Raw genomic sequence first — 22,365 nt, 5'->3', positions numbered from 1 at the left:
TAGCAATGTAGCTAGGCTCAGTATGGCCAATGGTATTTTTGGGGGCTGTAGTTAGATGTGACCAAACTCTTCCGCGTTTTTCCTGTTTACATAGGTTTATATGACCAGTGATATGAAACAAGTTCAGTTACACAAATTGAAACGTAGCGATTTTCTATGCTATGGAAAGTCCGCACTATAATGACAGGCGTACTAACACCTTCTGCGCGCTTCGGCAGCGCATTGATACAGAGCTCAGATATCAATGCGCTGCCGAAGCGCGCAGAAGGTGTTAGTACGCCTGTCATTATAGTGCGGACTTTCCATAGCATAGAAAATCGCTACGTTTCAATTTGTGTAACTGAACTTGTTTCATGTCACTGGTCATATAAACCTATGTAAACAGGAAAAACGCAGAAGAGTTTGGTCGCATCTAACTACAGCCCCAAAAAATACCATTGGCCATGCTGAGCCTAGCTACATTGCTAACAGGAGTGACAGCGCGTCTGACTGCGTCTGACTGACTGGGAGGTCGCGCAAAGCTCGGAGAGGTACGGAGCAGCTCGTCTCAATTCAGATAAGAGCATATTTCATTATGGAAGTACGGTGGACTGTTCCTTTAAGGTTCCTTCCCAGGGTTCTCCCATCTGGGTTCCCTCTGGGTTCTCCTGTGTTCATCCTACTGTCCAAAGAAACATGCCAGTAGGTGGATTGACTACGATAAATTTGCCCAACTTGTGAATGAGTGTGTGCAGGGATGGACTGATGGATCAGCAGTCCATCCAGGGTGGACAGTTGTTTCCTCACCAGCCTCTTTCCCCCCGTCTCTTTATTGAAATTAATGACAAAAACACAACTTATCATTTTGCCAAGAAACCAGAAAGCATGAACTCCTCTGTCCTGAAAACTCTATGTCAGAAAACTTTTATTATTAATTTAAATTTTTTTTTTTCAAAGCAGGATTTTCAAACACTTTTTAAAATCTGAAACCAGAGAAGCTGAAGTAAATATTCAATATGAATTCATATGAATAATAATCACAATCTTCTCTGTCACTGGCCAATCGCGTTGTCTGATTATTATCAGCTAAAATCTTTTTTTTTTCCAGGATTTTTTAAATCTTAAAACAAGCAAACAAACCCCGAATAATAATTAAAACACTTGCTTGACTTTTATTCTGAAAGCGACGTCACTCTTCGGTCTGATTGGTTACTCCATTGTCCAATAGGAAGCAGCGTTACTAGTTGCTCGCTCGGTTACTGTTGTCATCGGTGCAGCACGTGTGCCGAGCTCAAGAAAATAATAACAAAATGGTAAGATAAATCATTTAAATTTAAATATTTATCTAACTTTCACGATGTTTAATTAACAAGCTAAGTAATTTCTATATTAATTATGACTTATTCAGGCCTTAACGATTGATTTTGAACATTACTTTAGGCTGAATTACAAATGTCTCTCTACTATGCGTACTAGTGCACTACGTAGGGCGCAAATTAATGGCTCCTGTAACCTTTATAGTGCACTAATGTATCCTGAGGGGAGGTATTTGGGATGTGGCCCTCGGTTTTCAACGCTAGTTTGCTTGTTTATAGCTAGCACGCATTAATAGTCTTATTGTTTTATTGAAAAGTTTTATGTTTTATAATTACATCCATAGGAAAAGTAAATAAATTTAAAAAATTATAATTCAAAATATATAGGTTTATATTATTAATTGAGTTAGCTAACAGGGTCTGATAACATTTTTCTTAGCTAGCAAGTAGCATAGCCACATGCTAAGTAATTAAAGTGTTCTTGAAATCAAATAAGTTTTGGAGATGTTTTTCATTTCATTTTGTCAGTTCTGGATAAACGATTAAAAATCCCTGATGACTCAACCTGTACTAGACTTGTGTTCGTCCAATTAAAATCTCTGGAACGGGTATGTCCCGCCCCTGGGGGCGTGTCTTTGTGCATGTAAACTGTCTGAATTGATATCAGGTGTCTGACATCAGGCAGCACTGAATGCACAACTGAAACAACCGAGAGTGCCAATACTTTTAATCATTACCAAAAAATAGACCCCTTCGCATGTTTGTAAACATGCCGCTTTTCCACTACAAACGCGGCTGAGCCGTGCCGTGCCGAGTTGAGCTGAGTCGGGCTGAGCGGGGCTGTTGGAGTTGCATTTCGACTACAACCGCGCTGAACCGTGCTGGCTGGAAGTGGGTGGACACATTGGGTGGAGTTAGCGAAAGTGGGTGGACGTCACGTGATGTCATTAAGCAGCGCAAACAGTGACATCAGTGACAGTGGCGGAACAAGTCAGAGCCGGGCCGGGGGCGGGGCAAATGACCGGGCCCTTTATTAAAGCTTATCATAACATCATTTTAGGCTACAAAATGTCCGCAACTGCGGTGTTTACCAATTTCAACACTACCGGGTGCAACTATGTTATTTAGTACATCAAGTCCTTCAAACGAACATGTAACTCAGAAACAAAAAACATTAGGATACTGTACATGGCTCATAATAAAACATCAATAGCCTACTGCGCACATTATTTGAAGGGCATACGAATGAGCGCTCAGAGGTTGCAACGGTGACAGGAAGAGTCAGAAATAAAAGGAGGGCGGTGCAAACCTCACTGAATGCACTGTGTTTACCAATTTCAACACTACCGGGTGCAACTATGTTATTTTGTACATTAAGTCCTTCAAACGAACATGTAACTCAGAAACAAAAAAACATTAGGTGACATACTGTACATGGCTTATAATAAAACATCAATAGCCTACTGCGCGCATTATTTGAAGGGCATACGACGAGCCTTGCGCTCCGCGAACTCGTCCACGATGCTCTGTATGTCACTGATTCAGTGATCTTTTAAGCGGTAGTCTCACGACCCGGATAGTAAACAATAAACATGGAGGACATGGAGTCGTTAGTGTTGCTGGTCTTGGTGCTGTGGCTTGTTGTCATCGACAACGCGGACAGATACTGGCAAGAGCGTATAGATGAGGCGAGGCGCATAAGGCTTCAGAAATTCTCGTAATTCGTAATTATTCTCCTTCCGGGTTTGCGGTGTTTACAGATCCCAGCGCGCTCGCGGGGCGTGTGTGGGCATGTGAGGACACGCCTCCTCACCAATCAGTGCACAGGGGAGTGTCTGCTCACGCCCCCAACCTCAGTCAGCACGGTTTGGCTCGCTTCAGCCCCACTCCAAAACGGTGCGAGTTTTAGGGGCTGAGCAGGGCTGAAACGAGCTGAGTCGTGCCGGTTTTTGGTAGTCGAAACGCGAGCCGTGTCGGGCTGAAGTGAGCTGAAGCGAGCTGAAGTGAGCTGAAAAAGGGTAGTGGAAAAGGGCCAAAACCGACCGTTGCCAGGATGCGCGCGCAGCCTGGACTCAGAAACAATGGCGCTGCCCATAGACCGGCATTATGAGCTGTCAGATTATGCCAAACAGTTGTCGTTACAAGATCGAGAATGCTACATAAATAAGTTAACTCTAACAAGTGGACATCGCCTACCGGATCCGTATTTAATTAAAGAGTGGACGGACGATGTTAGTAAGTTCCCTGGTATACAATGGCCAGATATATACTCGTACCTTATTGACAAGACTTCAGTGTACACCCACGAAAAACTTCGTGCCTACAAGTCTTTAGACGCATCGGATTATGTTATGTGTGGGCATGTACAACTTGATTAACAATGGGACATTCATATTCATTTTGTTTTAATCAAATTATGCCAGTGATGTGATGGCAATGTGGCTTTAGCTACAACAGCAAATACCAACACTAAACAGCAATTTGCAGGAGGGAATGGCATGAAAGGAATGATAGTGTAAAGAGTGCAGCTAAGAGAAATCAGAGCTGCGTAAAAAGCGAGAGGCAGAGAGCAGAAATGAAACTGAACGGGGCGGGAGCTAGGTTAGAGCAGTCAACGTAAGTTGGCATTTAGAGTGAGGGCACACAATTTTACCTTTCCATCCTTGCTTTAAAATTGTGATTTTCGGCATACACAAATAATGACGGCACAAAATCTGGACTGCTTGAGTGAAGCGAGACCTCTCCTACAAACAAAATTGCATGCAAAGCTAAGTTAACATGCTAACAATATCCATTACATTGTGTAACTATGACCCAGCTAATCAGACAAACGTTACCAAAGTATTTTGCTACATCAATAAACGAAGACTAGAAAGAATAAAAAAGAAAGATTTAATAAATAGCCTGATCTTACCTGTGATGAAGTGGGCGCTGCAAACCCGCGCATTTTTGATGGTGCTTTCATCCCAGTCTACACGTTTGATGGCTTGTAGCCATAGACGTCGGCGATTTTTTTTTTTTTTTTTTGGAATGGGTGAGATCCTGCTGGAATTCTGAACATTTTAACCCCATCACTGCTACGATTCTGACATCCGAAAACACAACAACTAGGCATTTCTGAGTCTTTTTTGGGTCCAGGCTGCGCACGCAATTTCTGCTTACGTATGAATGACGTTTACTGCGAAGGGGTCTATACAAAGAAGCAAAAACATTCACTTCATAGCAAACAGAGCCAAGGGTACCATTATTTTTTTCCTTGAGCGAAAATACACCCGGCTTCTTATGTGGCTGACTACATCTAGGGCACTAGATACTGTAATGGACACATGTCCCCTATGTAGGGTGCAAGTAAAGTGAATAGGAAGCCATTTGGTATTTGGAGTTATTTCAGGATTTTATTATTTTTTAATAAAAAATGTGTCAGATGAAATTGTGATGATGATGATGATGATGTGGCTCGATTCTACAAGAAACCAGCATTAAAAAAGGCAAATAAAGACAGAAAGGAACTTGTAGTAGAAGTGACTTCAGTGATTTTGCTTTTGACCAATCAGTGTTCTGCACCATTTTGAGCTCCGCCCACTCATCCCGTCTCGGCTCACACGGTACCCGAGCAGGAAACTCAGTTCATCCCGGATCCTCGAGCTCAGGTTGTTGCGTGATTTGTCGAGTCGTGCCACAGTGTCCGAGAGTCTGTGGCGGGTTATTTAGCTAACGTTGTTCTTGTATTGTACGATCTCTTTTCAGTTGCGGCGTGAGGTTCGGCTCAGGAAGGAGTACCTGTACAGGAAGGCTCAGGAGGACAGGCTGCGCTCCATCGAGGAGAAGAAACAGAAACTCCAGTCTGCGTTAGACAGTGAGTCACATCTTCATACATATATGTTTTACAGGTCAAAAAAACGTCAACCTAAGTAATTTAAAAAAATGTTTGTTTTTTTTTGACCGGGGTTAAAATTTTTTAACCTCGATCATAATTTCCAACCGAAGGAAAATTTCGGGTTATCTAAGATTCTTAAAAGGGATTTTCCATCACTTCTTTTGTCTCTCTTTCTTCCATTCACTTCCTCTCTTGCCCCTTTTCCACCAAAGCAGTTCCAGGGCTGGTTCGGAGCCAGTGCTTAGTTTGGAACCGGGTTTTCTGTTTCCACTGACAAAGAACTGGTTCTGGGGCCAGAAAAACTGGTTCCAGGCTAGCACCAACTCTCTGCTGGGCCAGAGGAAAGAACCGCTTACGTCAGCAGGGGGCGGAGTTGTTAAAACAAACAACAATAACAAGACCGCGAAAGGTCACCATTTTTAAGCGACGAGAAGCAGCAGCTGTACAAACGCAAAGTCGTCCATTATTATTATTGTTGTTGCTGCTGCTGCTTCTTCCGTGTTGTTTTTGCTTTGATATTCACGCCAAGGTTTATGTAAACGTAGCGACGTAACTGACGTATACAGCGACGTAACTGACGTATACAGCGACGTAACTTCCGTATACAGCGACGTAACTTACAGCGACGTAACTTCCGTATACAGCGACGTAACTTCCGTATACAGCGACGTAACTTACAGCGACGTAAGTGACGTATACAGCGACGTAACTGACGTATACAGCGACGTAACTGACGTATACAGCGATGTAATGACGTGGCTCCGCTTAGCACCGCGAGCGATGGAAAAGCAAACTGGTTCTCAGCTGGCTCGCAAGTTGAATGAGTTGTGAACCAGCACCGGCCCCGAACCAGCCCTGGAACTGATTTGGTGGAAAAGGGGTATCTGTCTACACCTACCGAGTATTTCCTCTTGTCTGCTGGTTTATTCTTATCTACCTAATTAACATTTTTTAAAATATCTTTTTTCATACTTAACCAGGATTCAAACTCGGAACCTTCTGATTCTTAAAGGGGAACTGAAGTCAAATTTCTTATTATCAGAATTCTATTTTTCTCATTTTATTAAATATCGGAATGCATTTTTGATCGCTATTTTGTCGCTGCTATAGCAAGTTATGAGTGTTTGTAATACGCTCTGTAATATATCAGTCCGTATGTCAAAGCGACGGCCGTAAACGAGATTCGTTGAGACCTGTGCGAGACATCGTAGGACGGAAGTAAAACGTACAGCGGAAATCAAAGTGATGACATCTGTCAACGTTGTCAAAAGACACGCGTGACGTCTTTCGAATGCTGACGTAATCAAGCCGGAAGTTTTGTTTGTTTTGATAGCGATCAGGAAAGTTTGAAAAAAGTAGGCGGCAATCCTCATTTAAACTCGTTTTTGTGCAATACTTCGTTTGGAAAACAGTTTTCAAAATGGCGGCACTGACACCTGGCTGACACTTCACGTTTCGAAGTCTCGCACAAGTCTCGTGAAGATCGCGCGGATAAGCGACGCCTGCCGTGGACCAAACAAACTAAATTCAACACGGCTAAAACCCAATAGGCCGATAAGTATAATATTTAATCGCAATTAGTTGCCAATACGAGTCACGATATAAGGTTACTAAAACCGAAAACGTAATTGAATAACACGTTAATTACGAAATAAAGCAAGTTTAAAAATGACTTCAGTTCCCCTTTAACCCAGCACCTTCACCACTAGACCAGTGACGATTGCGATGGAAGGAGTGTGAATAAATATTTTGAATTTATTAATGAGTCTAGTCTTATTAATTCATCATGTAGTTTAAAATACAAAGTCTTCTCAAATCCGAACCCCAGATATAATAAGTCCCCCTAACACAAGTAGCAAATAATGAACTGGATTAAAAAAAATCTAATCTCAGTTGAAAAATGCCACCTGACCTACAGTTCATTAAATAAATGCAGGAGCATGTTCAGGAAGTGCTCTTCATTCATTTATTTACTTACTTACTTTATCTATTTATTTATTTAAACTGGGGATGAGGATGCTTGGCCCCCTAATCGGGGTGGATGATATGACATGACACTCACTGGCCACTTTAATAGGGACATGAAGGCATCTTTGACAATAGCGTTTCTTTGCATGTGCCAAGACTTTTGCACAGTACTGTATATCCACCCATGTTCTGAGTTTGTCCATCTTCAGATCACCTTTTCCATTTTACCGCTGAACTCATCCAGACATGCGGCCATTTTACTTTTCGTTTTTAATATTATTTCACAATTCTTCACCGAGGGCGGCACGGTGGTGTAGTGGTTAGCGCTGTTGCCTCACAGCAAGAAGGTCCAGGTTCGAGCCCTGTGGCCGGCGAGGGCCTTTCTGTGCGGAGTTTGCATGTTCTCCCCGTGTCCGCGTGGGTTTCCTCCGGGTGCTCCGGTTTCCCCCACAGTCCAAAGACATGCAGGTTAGGTTAACTGGTGACTCTAAATTGACCGTAGGTGTGAATGTGAGTGTGAATGGTTGTCTGTGTCTATGTGTCAGCCCTGTGATGACCTGGCGGCTTGTCCAGGGTGTACCCCGCCTTTCACCCGTAGTCAGCTGGGATAGGCTGCAGCTTGCCTGCGACCCTGTAGGACAGGATAAAGCGGCTAGAGATAATGAGATGAGATGAGATTTTAAACCGCAAAAGCAGCATGTCCTATGCATACAGCTCGTGGTGCAACCTGGACGCATCGTCAGTGATGAACCCAGGGTCATCGGATGTTTCGGGTCTTATCATCATACGCCCTCTCTCGGGCGACCCAGCCAGGGGTAATCAGGCCCCGACTTGTGTCCGGGTAGCTGAGTTTGCTGCACTTCACCCCTCTTAATCCAGAGCCATTGTGAAGCCTTCTCCGCAGCTTCCAAGATGTTTTTGATGGCTCTTTGTCGCTGCTGTCTACCGATTCCCAAGAGTCCCAGGACCCTGTGCAGGGACCGCCCTGTGAAGCCCCTGCAGCCCACTTCGATAGGCTCGCATCCGGCCTTCCACCCCTGTCTTCGGCTCTCTGCCACCAGGGATGCGTACTTGGCTCTTTTCCTCTCCTGGGCCTCATCCATTCTGTCTTCCTAGGGGACTGAGAGTTCCAGCATCACCACTTGCTTCGTAGCCTCCAACACCAGGACCATGTCGGGCCTGAGAGTGGTGGCTGTGATCGTGTCTGGGAACTTCAACTGCCTTCCTAGGTCGACCAGAATGTTCCAATCCCTCGCCGTTGAGAGCAGCCCACCCTGGGACTTTGGTTGGGGTTGTGGCTTCTCTCCCGCCCGCACAAAAGAGATGGGGTGCTTGGTTGGGTGCTGCCGCTTGCTGGAGCTGACGCCGGTGCAAATGGCGTCTGCTACTGGCCGCAGGACCTGGTCGTGACGCCACCTGTACCGCCTTTCTCCCAAGGCCTTCGAGCAGCAGCTGAGTATGTGCTCCAGTGACCCCATCTTCTGGCACAACTGGCAAGCAGGTGAGTCTACCAAGCCCCAAGTGAACAGATTTGTTGGACTTGGGAGGACGTCATACACTGACCGGACTAGGAACCTGAATTGTTGAGGCTCTGCTCTCCACAGTTCGGTCCATGTGATTTTCCGGCCCGCGGTATGGTCCCACTTTGTCCACGCCCCCGCTTGCCCATGCCGACCATTCTGCTGAGCCGAACTTCCTCCACTTCTGCCCGCACCACTTCCTGGATAAGCTTCCGCCTCTCCTTTCCCTTAGCTTTGCTGTAGCAGGGTGATGGGATGTACCCAAACCCAGCACGCCCGGTTGCCACAGCGCCCAACAGGATATTGTGTCGTAGTCTTTCCTCAGCTCGGTTAACTGCCTCCTTGGCGCGCCACTTCCTTCCGGTCCTAACCTCTACGCCTGCAGATGCGACCTTGGTGTCAGCGGAGTCTCGGTAGAGCAGGACTTCTCTGGCTCTGGAGACCTGGAACTCCTCCACCACGCTGCTGAATGGAAGCTGCAGCTTGGTGTCACGCCCATAAATGTAATAACGGCGCGGCGCAGACTTGTCACTGATCATAAAATACTTTTGTTTTGAAATCGATAAAATAAATCACAATCCCACCTTCCCTTTTGAATAGTTTTAGATCAAACTTCGTAGCATCTTTTAGGAATAGCATTTTCTTTCGTCATTTGTAATTCTTCCTCACTTACGGTGACGGAGCGATCGGCCGCCATTTTGCCGAGTCGCTCGAGGTGATTGGTCGAGAAATTCGGACCGTTTCTCGATAATCAGTGCGCGATGTCCTGTAATCACCTGCGTGCTTACAGTAAATCCTCTAATACTGGCCTGTATTCCATTACTGGCCGGGACTCTAATATTGGCCGGTCTCGCTGTCGGAGGAGGTAAATAATGGCCGGACTCTAATACAGGCCGGGGCTATAACCAACAATGTTTCTGAGATCATAGTGGCCTTACACAATCGTTCCGATCTGAAAGACAATTGTGATCAGTGGCGCCGCCAGGCGTATGGCCGTACGCACTAGGCGTACCTTGGGGAGAGAGATATATATTTTTTTAATTATAATTGTTACCTGAATGCTTTGGCAATGCAACATAATTTGAGAAAGAGAGAGAAAGAGAGAGAGAGAGAGAGAGAGAGAGAGAGAGACGTGTGTGTGCCGGCGCATTTGTGTGCTTCAGGAGTGGGCGGGGTGTGCGTGACCAAGAAAGCTCATTGGTCAATGCAGATATACTTTTCTTGCACCACTGAGATTCTCTCCAGTTTTGAGAAACGGAGACAGACAATCGTCAGTAGTCAGAGCTTGTGCGAGAATTTATTGAGAAGCGAGTCAAAAATGAGTAAACGAACCCTGAAACAAACGAGCTTGTTTCAGACTTTTATGAAAAAGTCCAAAAGCAGTGATCCAGGGGTGTCATCTGCTTGCCAGTCCTCTCCAGTATCAGCTAGTAACACGGCACCGGCAGCTTCCACTCCTCCGCAACCGAGCAGCAGTACGCTGCAGCTGGATGCGAGCTCAGTTCCTTTGAGGGAATTGCCTTCATCTACCTCTGAGTTTGAAACTAGCCATACATCCAGTGAATTTCATATAAGAACACCTACATCTCCCCATGTCCCTTACGATCAGAAGTAGATGGTTGCTCCACCTTGCTGACAAATGAGCCATCAGATAGCTTTACTAATGAGCCACGAGTCAGCCCGCTATCACTGACATCAGATTTATCAGACAGAGGTAAACTTCAACCAGATGCCTTAAAATGTGCACCGGACTCTGTAAAGCTCAATGTCCTACAGAACCGCTTCAAACCAGACAGAGGGTGGGTGGCTCCTTCTACTCTGATTTTCGGTAAACTCAGAAAAATACCCGAGGAGTTTTTCAACGAGTCTATGTACCCCACGTTGCGCTACAGTGTGTGTCAGAGTCGTGCGTGCGGTAGTGCTGAGCAAGTTCACTAGATTCTAATCGAGGCTATAGAGAGTTTATTGTTTATTGTCGTGTGTCCCCGGCCTATATTAGAGGATTTACGGTAGTTCACATATGTTGTTCAAATATCAGCCTGTGTTCATGGAAGGCTAATAAATGAACCTATTTTATAGGTTCAAATAGACACAAAATCTCGTTTTTATTCATTCCACTGGTAGTCTGTTTTGCTCAAATAGAAATAGAGGCCTGCCTCTAATTCTGGCCTCCTTCCAATAATGGCCTGGACCAAGATGCACTTGAGTGAAATAAAGGCCCCGGCCTATATTAGAGGATTTACGGTATACTAATAATATTTTAAAAAATGGTAAATTATGGTTTATTTCACATTTACCGTGGTTTTATTTCTTTGACCAAAATCTGATAACGGAGTTCCGTGCATCGATGCGGAAACTTTTCAACAAGCGATTCAAAATGCGTGAATTGTTTTGTTTCCTCCTCACCTCTAATCGTTCTCTTTCTCTGATTACACACTGTGCCGTCTTCTGGCGATTTTTAAACCGAGTTTCTATCAAAGATCAGTTGATTTCTTGTTAGTTTATTAATGCCTTTTTTTTTCTATTAATGTTCTTTATCAATCTTTTCTGAGCTTGAAGTGAGCGTGCAGTATTTCTGTCTGTGATGTCTCTCAGCTATCTCTGTGTTCTTCTCTCCACAGATAATCATCTGTTACCTACTGAGATCCGCAAACAGGCCTTAGGTCTGCAGAAACTTCTGGAGTTTGACGATGAGGGCGGAGATGGTAAATCTTTATCACTGTTACGATCTTTTACAGCTTTCCTTCTTGATTTAAACACAGGCGACTGTGCCAGTAGTCAGCATGTGAAAGAACGAGACATGTAAGGGTCGCTTGGAGTGATCAGATGAATTAAAAAAATAATAATAACCTGCACTGATTTGCGAGAGTCGAAACGGTTTTGGTCTTAAATTTAGCAAATAATTTACATTTAGCAGATTCTACTAATCATATACTGCACTGTTTAACCTTTATGCTGTAATTTTTAACTAAAAAAAAAAAGGTTCCAAATATTAGAGCACAGAGCTGACGTTCTGGTCATTCTGACCTTAAAGAAGTAATAAAGTGTTAAAAGTAAACCGTAGAGTGCTTTAATGCCATATCTTTGTGGCACATGCTTCTAAATCAGACCTGGGCATTTTACGGCCCGCGGGCCGCATCCGGCCCTTTGGTTCATTCTGACCGGCCCGCGTAAGGTTAATTAGAAATTACAGAATAAACATATTCTCTAATTTTACCTCATGCATGGACTGAATGTGCATTGCTTTTATTTTGAAGTTGTGTTCAACAAAAACCAGGGCTTTGAACCGGAATTTTTTTCCTATTGGTTCGTTCCGAACAGAAACGAAATTTTAACGTTTCCGGTTTTGGGTTCCACCATTAAATAGACGTTCCCGAACCGGTTAGAACAAAAAAATTTCGTTCCCGGAACGGTTAATTACGTTCCCTGTCAGCTGTTTAACAAATGGCTATAAAATTATGTCTCTGTCTCATCCAGCTTAAGCCAAATGTAGGCTAATTCTATTACAACCTTCATTAAATAAGACAAGAAATAATTCAAAACAATTATTATTTCAAATGTTGGCGATTTGGATTCTCAGTATGTCTTCCCATCTACACAAACAGAAAAAGTGCCAAAAATGAAAGAGAATTTGTTTAGTGTGTTACCAAAGGCTAGTCAGGCCCTATAGAGGGCTACCGCATGACGTCACAGCGCCGCGAGATTTTGTTAGGCGCCATATTGGAAGACCAAGTACACATCTATGCAAGTACATACATTCATAAAACAAACTACACCTGAAATGTAGCCAGGGCCGGTTCTGCCCTAATCTGGACCCGGGTGCAACATCGCGCAACCTCCCCCCCCCCCCCCCCCCCCCCCCCCCCAAAAAAAAAAAAACACCAGTCTAAATCAGGACAACCATCACATAACTATAACTATAAACATTTTATATCAACTATTTTAACTAAATGGGCTATAATAAATAAGGCTGCAGGCAGCCACGGCGGGCTGCCTCAGAAAACTAACCATTCAATGACAACTGAAGGCCTGCAGCCACGGCGGGCTGCCTCAGAAAAGTAACCATTTGTCCTACCTTAAAACTCGTTTTGCATTTTCTGCCTCCTTTTTTGTATTTTCGACCCTCCGTTTATTTTCTTTCCTTTTCTGAAAACCCGATTTGTGTCCAGACATTTTGTTCTGCTACCAACGATCTAACTCGTCAGGTCTCGTCTCTTGAGCCCGCGATGATTCCCGTGGGAAGGGCAACAACTGATACATTTTTACAAACAGCCAATAGGGAGGTTGCATCGTTCAGGCTCTTCTTTGCTCAGACACTCATGGCTTTTTTATTTGTAGGCTACGGAAACTTTGAGGAACGAAATAAAAACCGGTATTAACCGGTTACCATTATTTTTAATCAGCGTTTCTGTTCCGGAACATAAAAAATAATAAAGTTTCTGGTTTCGTTTCTGTTCCATGTGAAATAGAAAAAGTTCCCGGTTTTCGTTTTCGTTCCTTGAATCGGTTCAAAGCCCTGACAAAAACGCAACGCAACGCGCACGACATGAACATGACATGAAATCCCACGAAACCTAATCCCGCGATAACTACTTCCGTAATTTGTCCAGACCAACCACAAACTTGTACGTCATCCTTCAAACGGTCCAGCCAATCACATAGTGTGACGTCACCAGCAGGCGCCGGAGCCCGAGCCGATCTGTAGATCTGATTCCTACACCGAATCGACGTTGTTGCGAGCAGGTCACAAGAAGACTTTAGTCCCCAAAAAGAAGAAAGGTAGATGCCGAATGCAGGGTTTTCAACAAAACATGGACTGCGAAGTATTTATTTACTGAAGTCAGAGATAAAGCCGTGTGTTTAGTTTGCGGAGAGCAGATCACCGTGTTCAAAGACTACAATTTGAGTCGGGATTACCAAATGAAAAGCACCAAATGAGGTGATTAGACTACAAATGTGGGCGCCATTATTATAATATAATGTATCTTGCCTGATATTTGGAGTAGAAAGACAATATTGTGATGTCTTTATTGTGTTTTGGGCTGAATGTGACTGAAAAAAAAGGTACAAACGTTCATATTTTGTTAACCATTGTTTTGGGAAATTTGATTGAATAAATGACATTTTTTGTAAGGCAACCTCGTTTTTCCCCCCATACTCTTACCAGTCTTAGCGGCTTGTAAAAACAATGTTATTTACTGCTTTATATAAAGAAATACAATTAATATTATGCAGAATTTAGTTCAGCCTTTTGGTCCGGCCCTCCACAAAATTTTCTGTTTCTCATGCGGCCCCATGGAAAAAATAATTGCCCACCCCTGCACTAAATCGAACCTGCAACGTACTGTACTTGTGAATCAGTTTACGAATAAATAACTACAGAAACACGAGAGAGAGAGAGAGAGAGAGAGAGATTAGGAAATCTGATTTGCTAATGAATAAAGATAATGTGTGAAGTTTTCTAAGAAACATTTTCTTATTTTTTTTTTTTATTTCTACACCCTTTCACACACTTTTTTCATATTTTTTAAAATGCGTTTTCACACACACACTGAGGATTTTTTACATTTAAACTGATGCGATCATTGTACATTTTTCTGTTTGTTATTTATAATCACTGAAATGAACGTCAGTCAAATTAACGTTAAACTGTAGCCTAGTAAACTAGACCCACCCGCCTAGCGGCCAAAAATATTTTTGCCTACGAGTGGGTCTAGCCTCGCACCATATCAACAACACACCCCGGGCATCATATCGTGCCTGCCAATCACAACGCAAGGTTTTTGTTTGGATTCTTTGGGCGGGTTTTTGCAGGAGTGACGACAAGGCTGTGCGACGCTGGAGAAAGCACAGCAGGAAAGATGGCTACGGCTAGTGAACAGCGCGCGTTTGACTCCGCTTTGGAATCAGTTTTAGAAGAATTAGACTTGGAGTTTTCGTTGAAACATGAGCAGGAAGAGGCTCTCCGCTCATTCCTTTTCAAGAAGGATGTTTTCGCTGTTTTGCCGACCGGCTACGGCAAAAGTCTGATCTACCAGCTGGCTCCGCTCGTAGCCAAAAGGATGGGGCTAGTTTGTGCAGTACGAAGAATTAATAAACAGCTTTGAAACATTACTTTTTGATTGTTTCTTATTTTCCCGTTATTTTAAATTTAAGGGAAATTATTTCACCAAACACCACTAAATAAAAACTCTCAAAAACAGTTTAAGCAAACCCTTGAAAAACAATAAGTGTATGTTAAGTATGTGGTACAGACTCCAAACTTGTGGTCATTATCTCCAAACTTCTTAATATCTAGAACCTGTTTATTAATTAATACACATTTTGAAAAATTATTTATTTCAAGGTCTCCCCCACTGCTTTCTGTCGCTCTGACTATGTCACAGTCACTGTTGCGCTGATTGGTCAGAGCGTTGGCCTGTACGCACAGAGACAGTTTGAAAGACAGCGGATTGTTCCTCCCACACCCTTCGGAAATGTCTACGACCGAGACCAGACTAAATATTCACATTTAGTCTGGCTTGCCAGGCTACCAGTACTGGTCATGCTTACAACATTAATCGTGCTTTATGTATTAATTATAGACAAAAGACGCACACATTCAGTAAAAAAAAAACACCGTAAAAGCACTTTTGTGGACAGTTTTATTCTGTGAATTACCCGCGGAGGCAGAACCGCAGGGAGCAGCCATCGCCGGCCGGAAGTGGTGTACGGTCGTTGATTCCGGGTTCTCGGGTGCGAGTAAACGAGCAGTGTTCTGTGGATCGAGATTCCCAGTTCCCAGTCAAGTGACTTCAGAGCACGTTGAATAAATATAGATCTAATACTTGTAATAGGTCTTTATTTTATGGCACATATCTATTATTTCATGGCATGATGTGCAAGTAGATTTGGTTGTACACTACCGTTCAAAAGTTTGGGGTCACCCAGACAATTTTGTGTTTTCCGTGAAAAGTCACACTTTTATTTCCCACCGTAAGTTGTAAAATGAATAGAAAATATAGTCAAGACATTTTTCTGGCCATTTTGAGCATTTAATCGACCCCACAAATGTGATGCTCCAGAAACTCAATCTGCTCAAAGGAAGGTCAGTTTTATAGCTTCTCTAAAGAGCTCAACTGTTTTCAGCTGTGCTAACATGATTGTACAAGGGTTTTCTAATCATCCATTAGCCTTCTGAGGCAATGAGCAAACACATTGTACCATTAGAACACTGGAGTGATAGTTGCTGGAAATGGGCCTCTATACACCTATGGAGATATTGCACCAAAAACCAGACATTTGCAGCTAGAATAGTCATTTACCACATTCAGGGATGTGATTTTTCCGCGAATTCGCGGAATTCCGCTTTTTTCACCTCAAAATTTGAAAAAAAATTTTCCCGATTTTTCGCTCAAAAATCCGCATTCGTATCCTATTCGTTCCGACTTTCAGTAATTCCGTCATTTGAGATGAAACGAGCAGTGTTGCCAGATACTGCTGACGTTTTCCAGCCCAAAATATGTTCAAAACCCGCCGAAATGCACTTAAAACCGACCAGTTAGGCGGAAAACCGCCCAATCTGGCAACACTGGAAACGAGGTATGTGATTGGCCCATCGCTCTGTAACAACCAATGAACGCGCTTGTTAGATAGCTGTATGCAAGCTCGCTTCAAACAAAGAGTTGAAAGATGGCAGCCTCCGTGATCGAGCGTAAAGATGCAAATCGAGTTAAAGAAATCGACAGCATAGTGAAAAACAAGTTCCGCTGGGAATGGTTGGAGAAAGAGGTTGCTACAGACGTTGGACATAAGACTGTGAGACATTTGTTCAGCGATTTCGTTCTGAACACTGGAGTTATGAATATCCTTAAGTGAATGAACACTGTGGAGTTATGATTGTCCTTTGGTGAGTGAACACTATAGAGTTATGTATATGAAGTTGACATTGCTAGAGTAGAAACTGCAGAAAAAAAGTGACTGATCTGCTGGAACTGGACATGGATGCTAGCAGTTTCTTTGAGAGTTCCTGAAGACCTGTGGATGAATTCTTATGTTGCATCATGTTTGTTTGAAAAGGCATATGACGCGGTACGCGGTGGTCCGGATCACCGTATTTTCCATACAAAACGAGGGCATTAATTAATTATTTTTCCTGGATTGTGGTCCGGTTCACCGTATGCTGTATTATATTACGATATAAATAAAAACTTACCAAAATCATACTGTGTTTGTCATTTAATACGAGTTTTTTTACAAAGTCGTACATCATTTGTTATTTTTTCTCAAACCGGAAGAGAAATGCATGCGTAAAACACACGCGCAATAAAAGATACCAGTTCTAACACATGTAAAAAAGCGGGAGCTGCCACGAGGGAAGTGAAAAATAATTTTACCAACTTTTTATTTGTCTTCTGAACTTGGTGGTCCGGACCACACCTGAAAACGGCGTGGTCCGGACCACAACGGTAGTCCGGACCACCGCGTACCGCGTCATATTTAGGTATGTTCAACTTCTACAGTAATTGAAAGTATAAATGTTGTTTTTCCTTATACAATTTTCTATTTATTCTAATGCAGATGATTTAATTTAGAATGACATTTTTAGGTTTCATGTTTTGGCTTTTTGTCAGTTAAGAATCATTGAATTTACTATGGACCCTTTTCAGTCACGTGACCTTCGTAAACGCGACCGCCATTTTGGACATGTAGTGGACTTCGGCTCAAATCGGTTTGAATGCGAGGAAGGCGACAAACATAAAAGAAAAAGGAGCGAGATGCAGAAAACTGTATTTACTAGTTTACTGTAATTATGATCTGGCAGCTATTTACACCGGATCCAGTGTAAATAGCTGCCGGAGCCAACGTCCAGCCGGGCCGCGAGCAAGCGCGCTCCGGAACCTCGGACGTTGGCTCCGGCGGCTATTTACACTGGGTCCGGTGTAAATAGCTGCCAGATCATAATTACAGTAAACTAGAATGGAATGTTAACAGCAATGTAATGCCTTTTCTGGCTAATTTTATTCGTCTTACCTCCAACAAAGTGGTCACTACACAAGCGTTGGTATGCCGCTATCCATCTTCTCCGTTGGTCAGCATCTACCGGGATCCGATAAAATGATAACCCTTGCCTTGTTTGTTGATGGTTACTACATCCAGGTGCACAACAACATAGTGGCATGATGGAAGTCTTGCTGAAAATAAATACTTTCTTTGCTGCCGTTCCTCAATGCTGGCTGTGGTAAACTACTGGTAGTACATGTCCAAAATGGTGGCCGCGTTTGTCGTGACGTCACGTGAAAAGGGTCCATAGGGGCTCAGAGTTGCATGTTGACCATTAAATTGGCTTGAATTTGTTAATCATGACAAGTTTTTTCTTGTGTGTTTGCTTGCCATTTTAGTACAATTTTTAAGTCAGGAACCCCCAGAACCCAGGAGCTTCGGGGGGCTTTGCCCCCCTTGTCCTCCCACCAGGGCGCTGCCCTGGACCAGCTGGGGGCCTATGGCCCCCAGACCCCTGGCTAAAATTTTCAGATAATTTCACCAGCCCCAAATCACATCCCTGCACATTAGCAATGTATAGAGTGGATTTCTGATTAGTTTAAAGTGATCTTCATTGAAAAGAACGGTGCTTTTCTTTCAAAAATAAGGACATTTCAAAGTGACCCCAAACTTTTGAACGGTAGTGTACTTTGGGGTCGAGAGCTTCACCGGCGAAGCTCGACAGGTTTAGAATGAGTAGGTGGTTTATTGAAATAAATATCTTCGAGTTTTTTTTTTTAATCATACAAGCATGATAAACATATTGACAGAAACTTTATACTTTACACTTTCCTATGTGCTCACTGCCAAATAATATTATAGTTTTTAAATGAGCTAAATTAGATGAAACATAAAACTTGTCACCTTACTCGGTCACACCAGAGCGCGCACTTCCGCATTCATAAAAGACTGTTCGCGTGCCCTGTGTCCGAAATCGCTCCCTACTCAGTATATAGGGTACTATATAGTGAGGACGCTATTTTGTAGTGCTGTCTGAAATGATAGTGAGGATTATTACACCGTATATACAGTAGTGCACTCAGAGGGAGTAGTGAACGAGTGAGCGATTTCAGACACAGGGATGGTAACGGCATGATAATCGCTTTCACTGTTTCTGTTTCGATTGGTTTCTCTTTCGCGGTGGGAACGCCCAGCGTAAACAGGATAAAATCTGTCTGACATCTCATAGGGAATACAGGGATATATTTGGGCTATTTGGAGGTAAAACTTGTTACAAGATGGCACACGGATTTTATGCGCTTCGGATGATTCATTTTATGATTCAGGACAGCGATTCGGTTCAATCTTGAGAACTGCGACACTGATGATGAACGGCGCCCTTTTTAAAATTTTTTTTTTGAACTTTGACTCAATCCAGCCAAAGATCAGCTCGAGTAAGAGTAAATATTTCTTCTGAGCAGATCGGTTGATAATGTGCTATCTTAGACTGATGTTTGCAACACGGGGTCAGTGATCAGTCCACTGCAGCTCAGCCAATTGGACAAACCACCGACTGTGTGTCACTACCGGTGCCGGAACAGCCCGTGAAGGAGGCAACATGTCGCTGACCATGCCTGACTGGCGGAGCAGTGACTTAAAACTCGCATGTACTTGACAAGAGCTTATGACGAACGTTACATAACGGAACCACTGGTATCATACGTGATCTTTTGAAATAGCTAGTAATTAAAATTCACTACAGGTACACTTCAAAGCTAAAGTGATGCCTCTAACCTGATTTCTGTCCCGATATGATGTGGGTTAGTGGTGGGAATTTTGAGAAATCACCTTCCTCCATGGCTCGACTTTAATGGTAGTCCGACTGTCCAGGACAGCCAAACGTTTGCAGGTCTCGACATTAAAGGAGAACTAAAGGCAAATTTTTTTATCATCAAAATTCTATTTCTCTCATTTTATTAAATATCGGAATGCATTTTTCAGAGCTATTTTGTCACTGCTGTAGCAAGTTCTGAGTGTTTGAAATATGCTCTGTAATATATCCGTCCATATATCAAAGCAACGGCCGTAAACGAGATTCGTCGAGACCTGTGCGAGACATCGTAGGACGGAAGTAAAACGTACAGCGGAAATCAAAGTGACCGACATCTGCCAACGTTCCCTGTGTCCGAAATCGCTCACTCGTTCACTACTCCCTGTATAGGGAATTACTCTATAGAGGACTATACAATGAGCTCGTTGCTAAAATGAAAAGACGCTTTCGGACACTACTCCGTCGCGCTGGTATTTGCGTCATTACTGTCGCACAATTAAAACGTGCCAGATCAGTCGGCTGGTGGGTTTTCAAAATAAATACACGCATAGGGCTGGGCGATTTTACGATTACGATGTTATTCACGATATAAAATCTCTACGATTAGAAATTAGACATGTACGATATGCCTACGATAAGCCTACGCCTTCAATAAAATTACTTCAGCCGAAGTTTTGACAGACACGCGAATAGCCAATCATAACTAAACAGTACCGCACGTAACCAATCAGTTGGAAGAGAGCCACGTCAAGTTAGGTTGCGTGCACACACAAACACACACACGTGTAGCAGCAACGCACAGCATGGCTGTGGTGAAGTTTGCAGGAGCGCGGCATTTCTCCAACAAAGCGTGAAACAAAGCGATTATAAAAATGAGCGAGAAGCCAACTGACCGGAGTTCTGAACAGGAAAGTCGGAGCACTGCCCTGGAGGACATCGTTGAAAAGAAGGGCCAGAGATCTTCGGTTGTGTGGAGGTATTTTGGATATTTAAACTCGGACATACAACAAAGTGTTGCACAAAACCTTAAACACACTGACGTACAGGATTGCACTTTTTTTTTCTCCTTGCAGCATAAGGTTTACACGTCAGTATGTCTTTTATGTTTATTTGAAAGCTGCTAGAATTTGCACAAATGATTAACAATGGTGGGGCGGCACGGTGGTGCAGTGGTTAGCGCTGTCGCCTCACAGCAAGAAGGTCCTGGGTTCAAGCCCCAGGGCCGGCGAGGGCCTTTCTGTGTGGAGTTTGCATGTTCTCCCCGTGTCCGCGTGGGTTTCCTCCGGGTGCTCCGGTTTCCCCCACAGTCCAAAGACATGCAGGTTAGGTTAACTGGTGACTCTAAATTGACCGTAGGTGTGAATGTGAGTGTGAATGGTTGTCTGTGTCTATGTGTCAGCCCTGTGATGACCTGGCGACTTGTCCAGGGTGTACCCCGCCTTTCGCCCGTAGTCAGCTGGGATAGGCTCCAGCTTGCCTGCGACCCTGTAGAACAGGATAAAGCGGCTAGAGATAATGAGATGAGATGAGATGAGATTAACAATGGTATATAGTTTTTATTTTTCAGTTTCAGTTTATTCATTTGAACAAAAAGAACAAAAGAATGTGCATCCAGTTTGTTTTGGTTCTGTGAAACTTGAAGGCTTGTTAAGCTATTTTTGTTAATTAGGAAGGAACTACAAATTTGTAATGTTCATATTTTGAGCAGAAAATTAAAGAAAATACAAAAATGGTGATTTGATTTATATCGTGATATATATCGTTATCGAAAATTTTGAAAAAATATATCGTGATATAATTTTTTCTCATATCGCCCAGCCCTATACACGCATGTGTTTTTGTGATAAATCCATATTATACTGAGCGCATTTCCCACATTAATCAATACAAAGTACCTGCAGCTTTCAGGTTTTTTTTTTAAAATCAAGGCTGAACGCTTTCTTCTTTGCCGCTGCCTTTTATTAAATCAAATTTGAGACTTTTAATTTGATTTCTTTCAGCGCGGACAGCACTACAAAATGCTGTCCCCACTATATAGTGAGTAGGGAGCGATTTCGGACACGGGGGTTGTCAAAAGATGCGCGCGCCCACTTTCGAATGCTGATGTAATCAAGCCGGAAGTTTTGTTTGTTTTGATAGCGATCAGGAAAGTTTGATCAGGTAAAACCTGAAGTATAGATTAGATTAAAGAAAGCGAGTTGGACATGATAAGGGTGACGGAATCACGTTGTGGACGAAGACAAGCCGTAAGTGAGTTCGGCACTGTTGTAAAATTCCCGCAAAATATTTTACCACATTTGTGACGGTTAATGTTAATGTGGGCCATATGAAAAAAGAAAAATACAACGAATGTCTGAATGAAATGAAGATTCACCACAGAGATTTATTTTTATTCAGGTGTTTGATCTCCATTTCTCCAATTTCGATGAGTCTAATAATCTATAATCAATCAGTGGTGGGTTTCCCAAAAGCCTCTTAATGCTAAGAGCATCTTAACTAGGAGAGAGAGCGTTCATTGTGCTGCTCGCTCTACCGTTTAACGATGATCTTTGTGCTGCGATGCTTTTGGGAAACTCCTAGCCTGGCTAACGCGACTTCAAAGCTCTCCGAGCTATTGGTCTGGCCAAGATATTAAGCCCAACCTTTTCCCAGAGCCCGTGGTTGACCCGCCTCCCTGAAATGCCTCAGTTTGCTACTGGTCGAAGCCAGAAAAGGCTGTGACGAAGCTTAAACCAATCACATCACTCTTTCCTCTGACGTATGCGACGCGACGGGGCTAACTGGTAGATTAAACTCTTACCGAAGCCGGTCGGGAGCAAGGCGAAAACGTCCTTCCTTTCAATAAATACCTCCAGGGCTGCTCTTTGCTCTGTTTTCAATGAGAACTTCCCGTTGAATGCTTTCAATACAGCA

General features: G+C 43.2%; 1 protein-coding gene across 1 annotated transcript in view; it reads left to right on the top strand.

Annotated features, from left to right (window-relative positions):
• Positions 1-1,209: 1,209 nt before the first annotated feature.
• The window catches only part of imp4 (IMP U3 small nucleolar ribonucleoprotein 4), a 39,495-nt gene continuing 18,339 nt past the window's right edge, over positions 1,210-22,365 (top strand). Inside the window, exons 1-3 of the mRNA XM_060907460.1 lie at positions 1,210-1,292; positions 5,043-5,151; positions 11,282-11,365. Coding sequence (XP_060763443.1) covers positions 1,290-1,292; positions 5,043-5,151; positions 11,282-11,365 — 196 coding nt within the window. The 5' untranslated portion in view covers positions 1,210-1,289. The remainder of the gene's footprint in view (positions 1,293-5,042; positions 5,152-11,281; positions 11,366-22,365) is intronic.

This window comes from Neoarius graeffei, chromosome 24 (genome assembly GCF_027579695.1).
Source record: "Neoarius graeffei isolate fNeoGra1 chromosome 24, fNeoGra1.pri, whole genome shotgun sequence".
Taxonomy (NCBI): Eukaryota; Metazoa; Chordata; class Actinopteri; order Siluriformes; family Ariidae; genus Neoarius; species Neoarius graeffei.
Note: the sequence above shows the minus strand (reverse complement) of the source record. Positions and strands in the feature narration are given on the sequence as shown.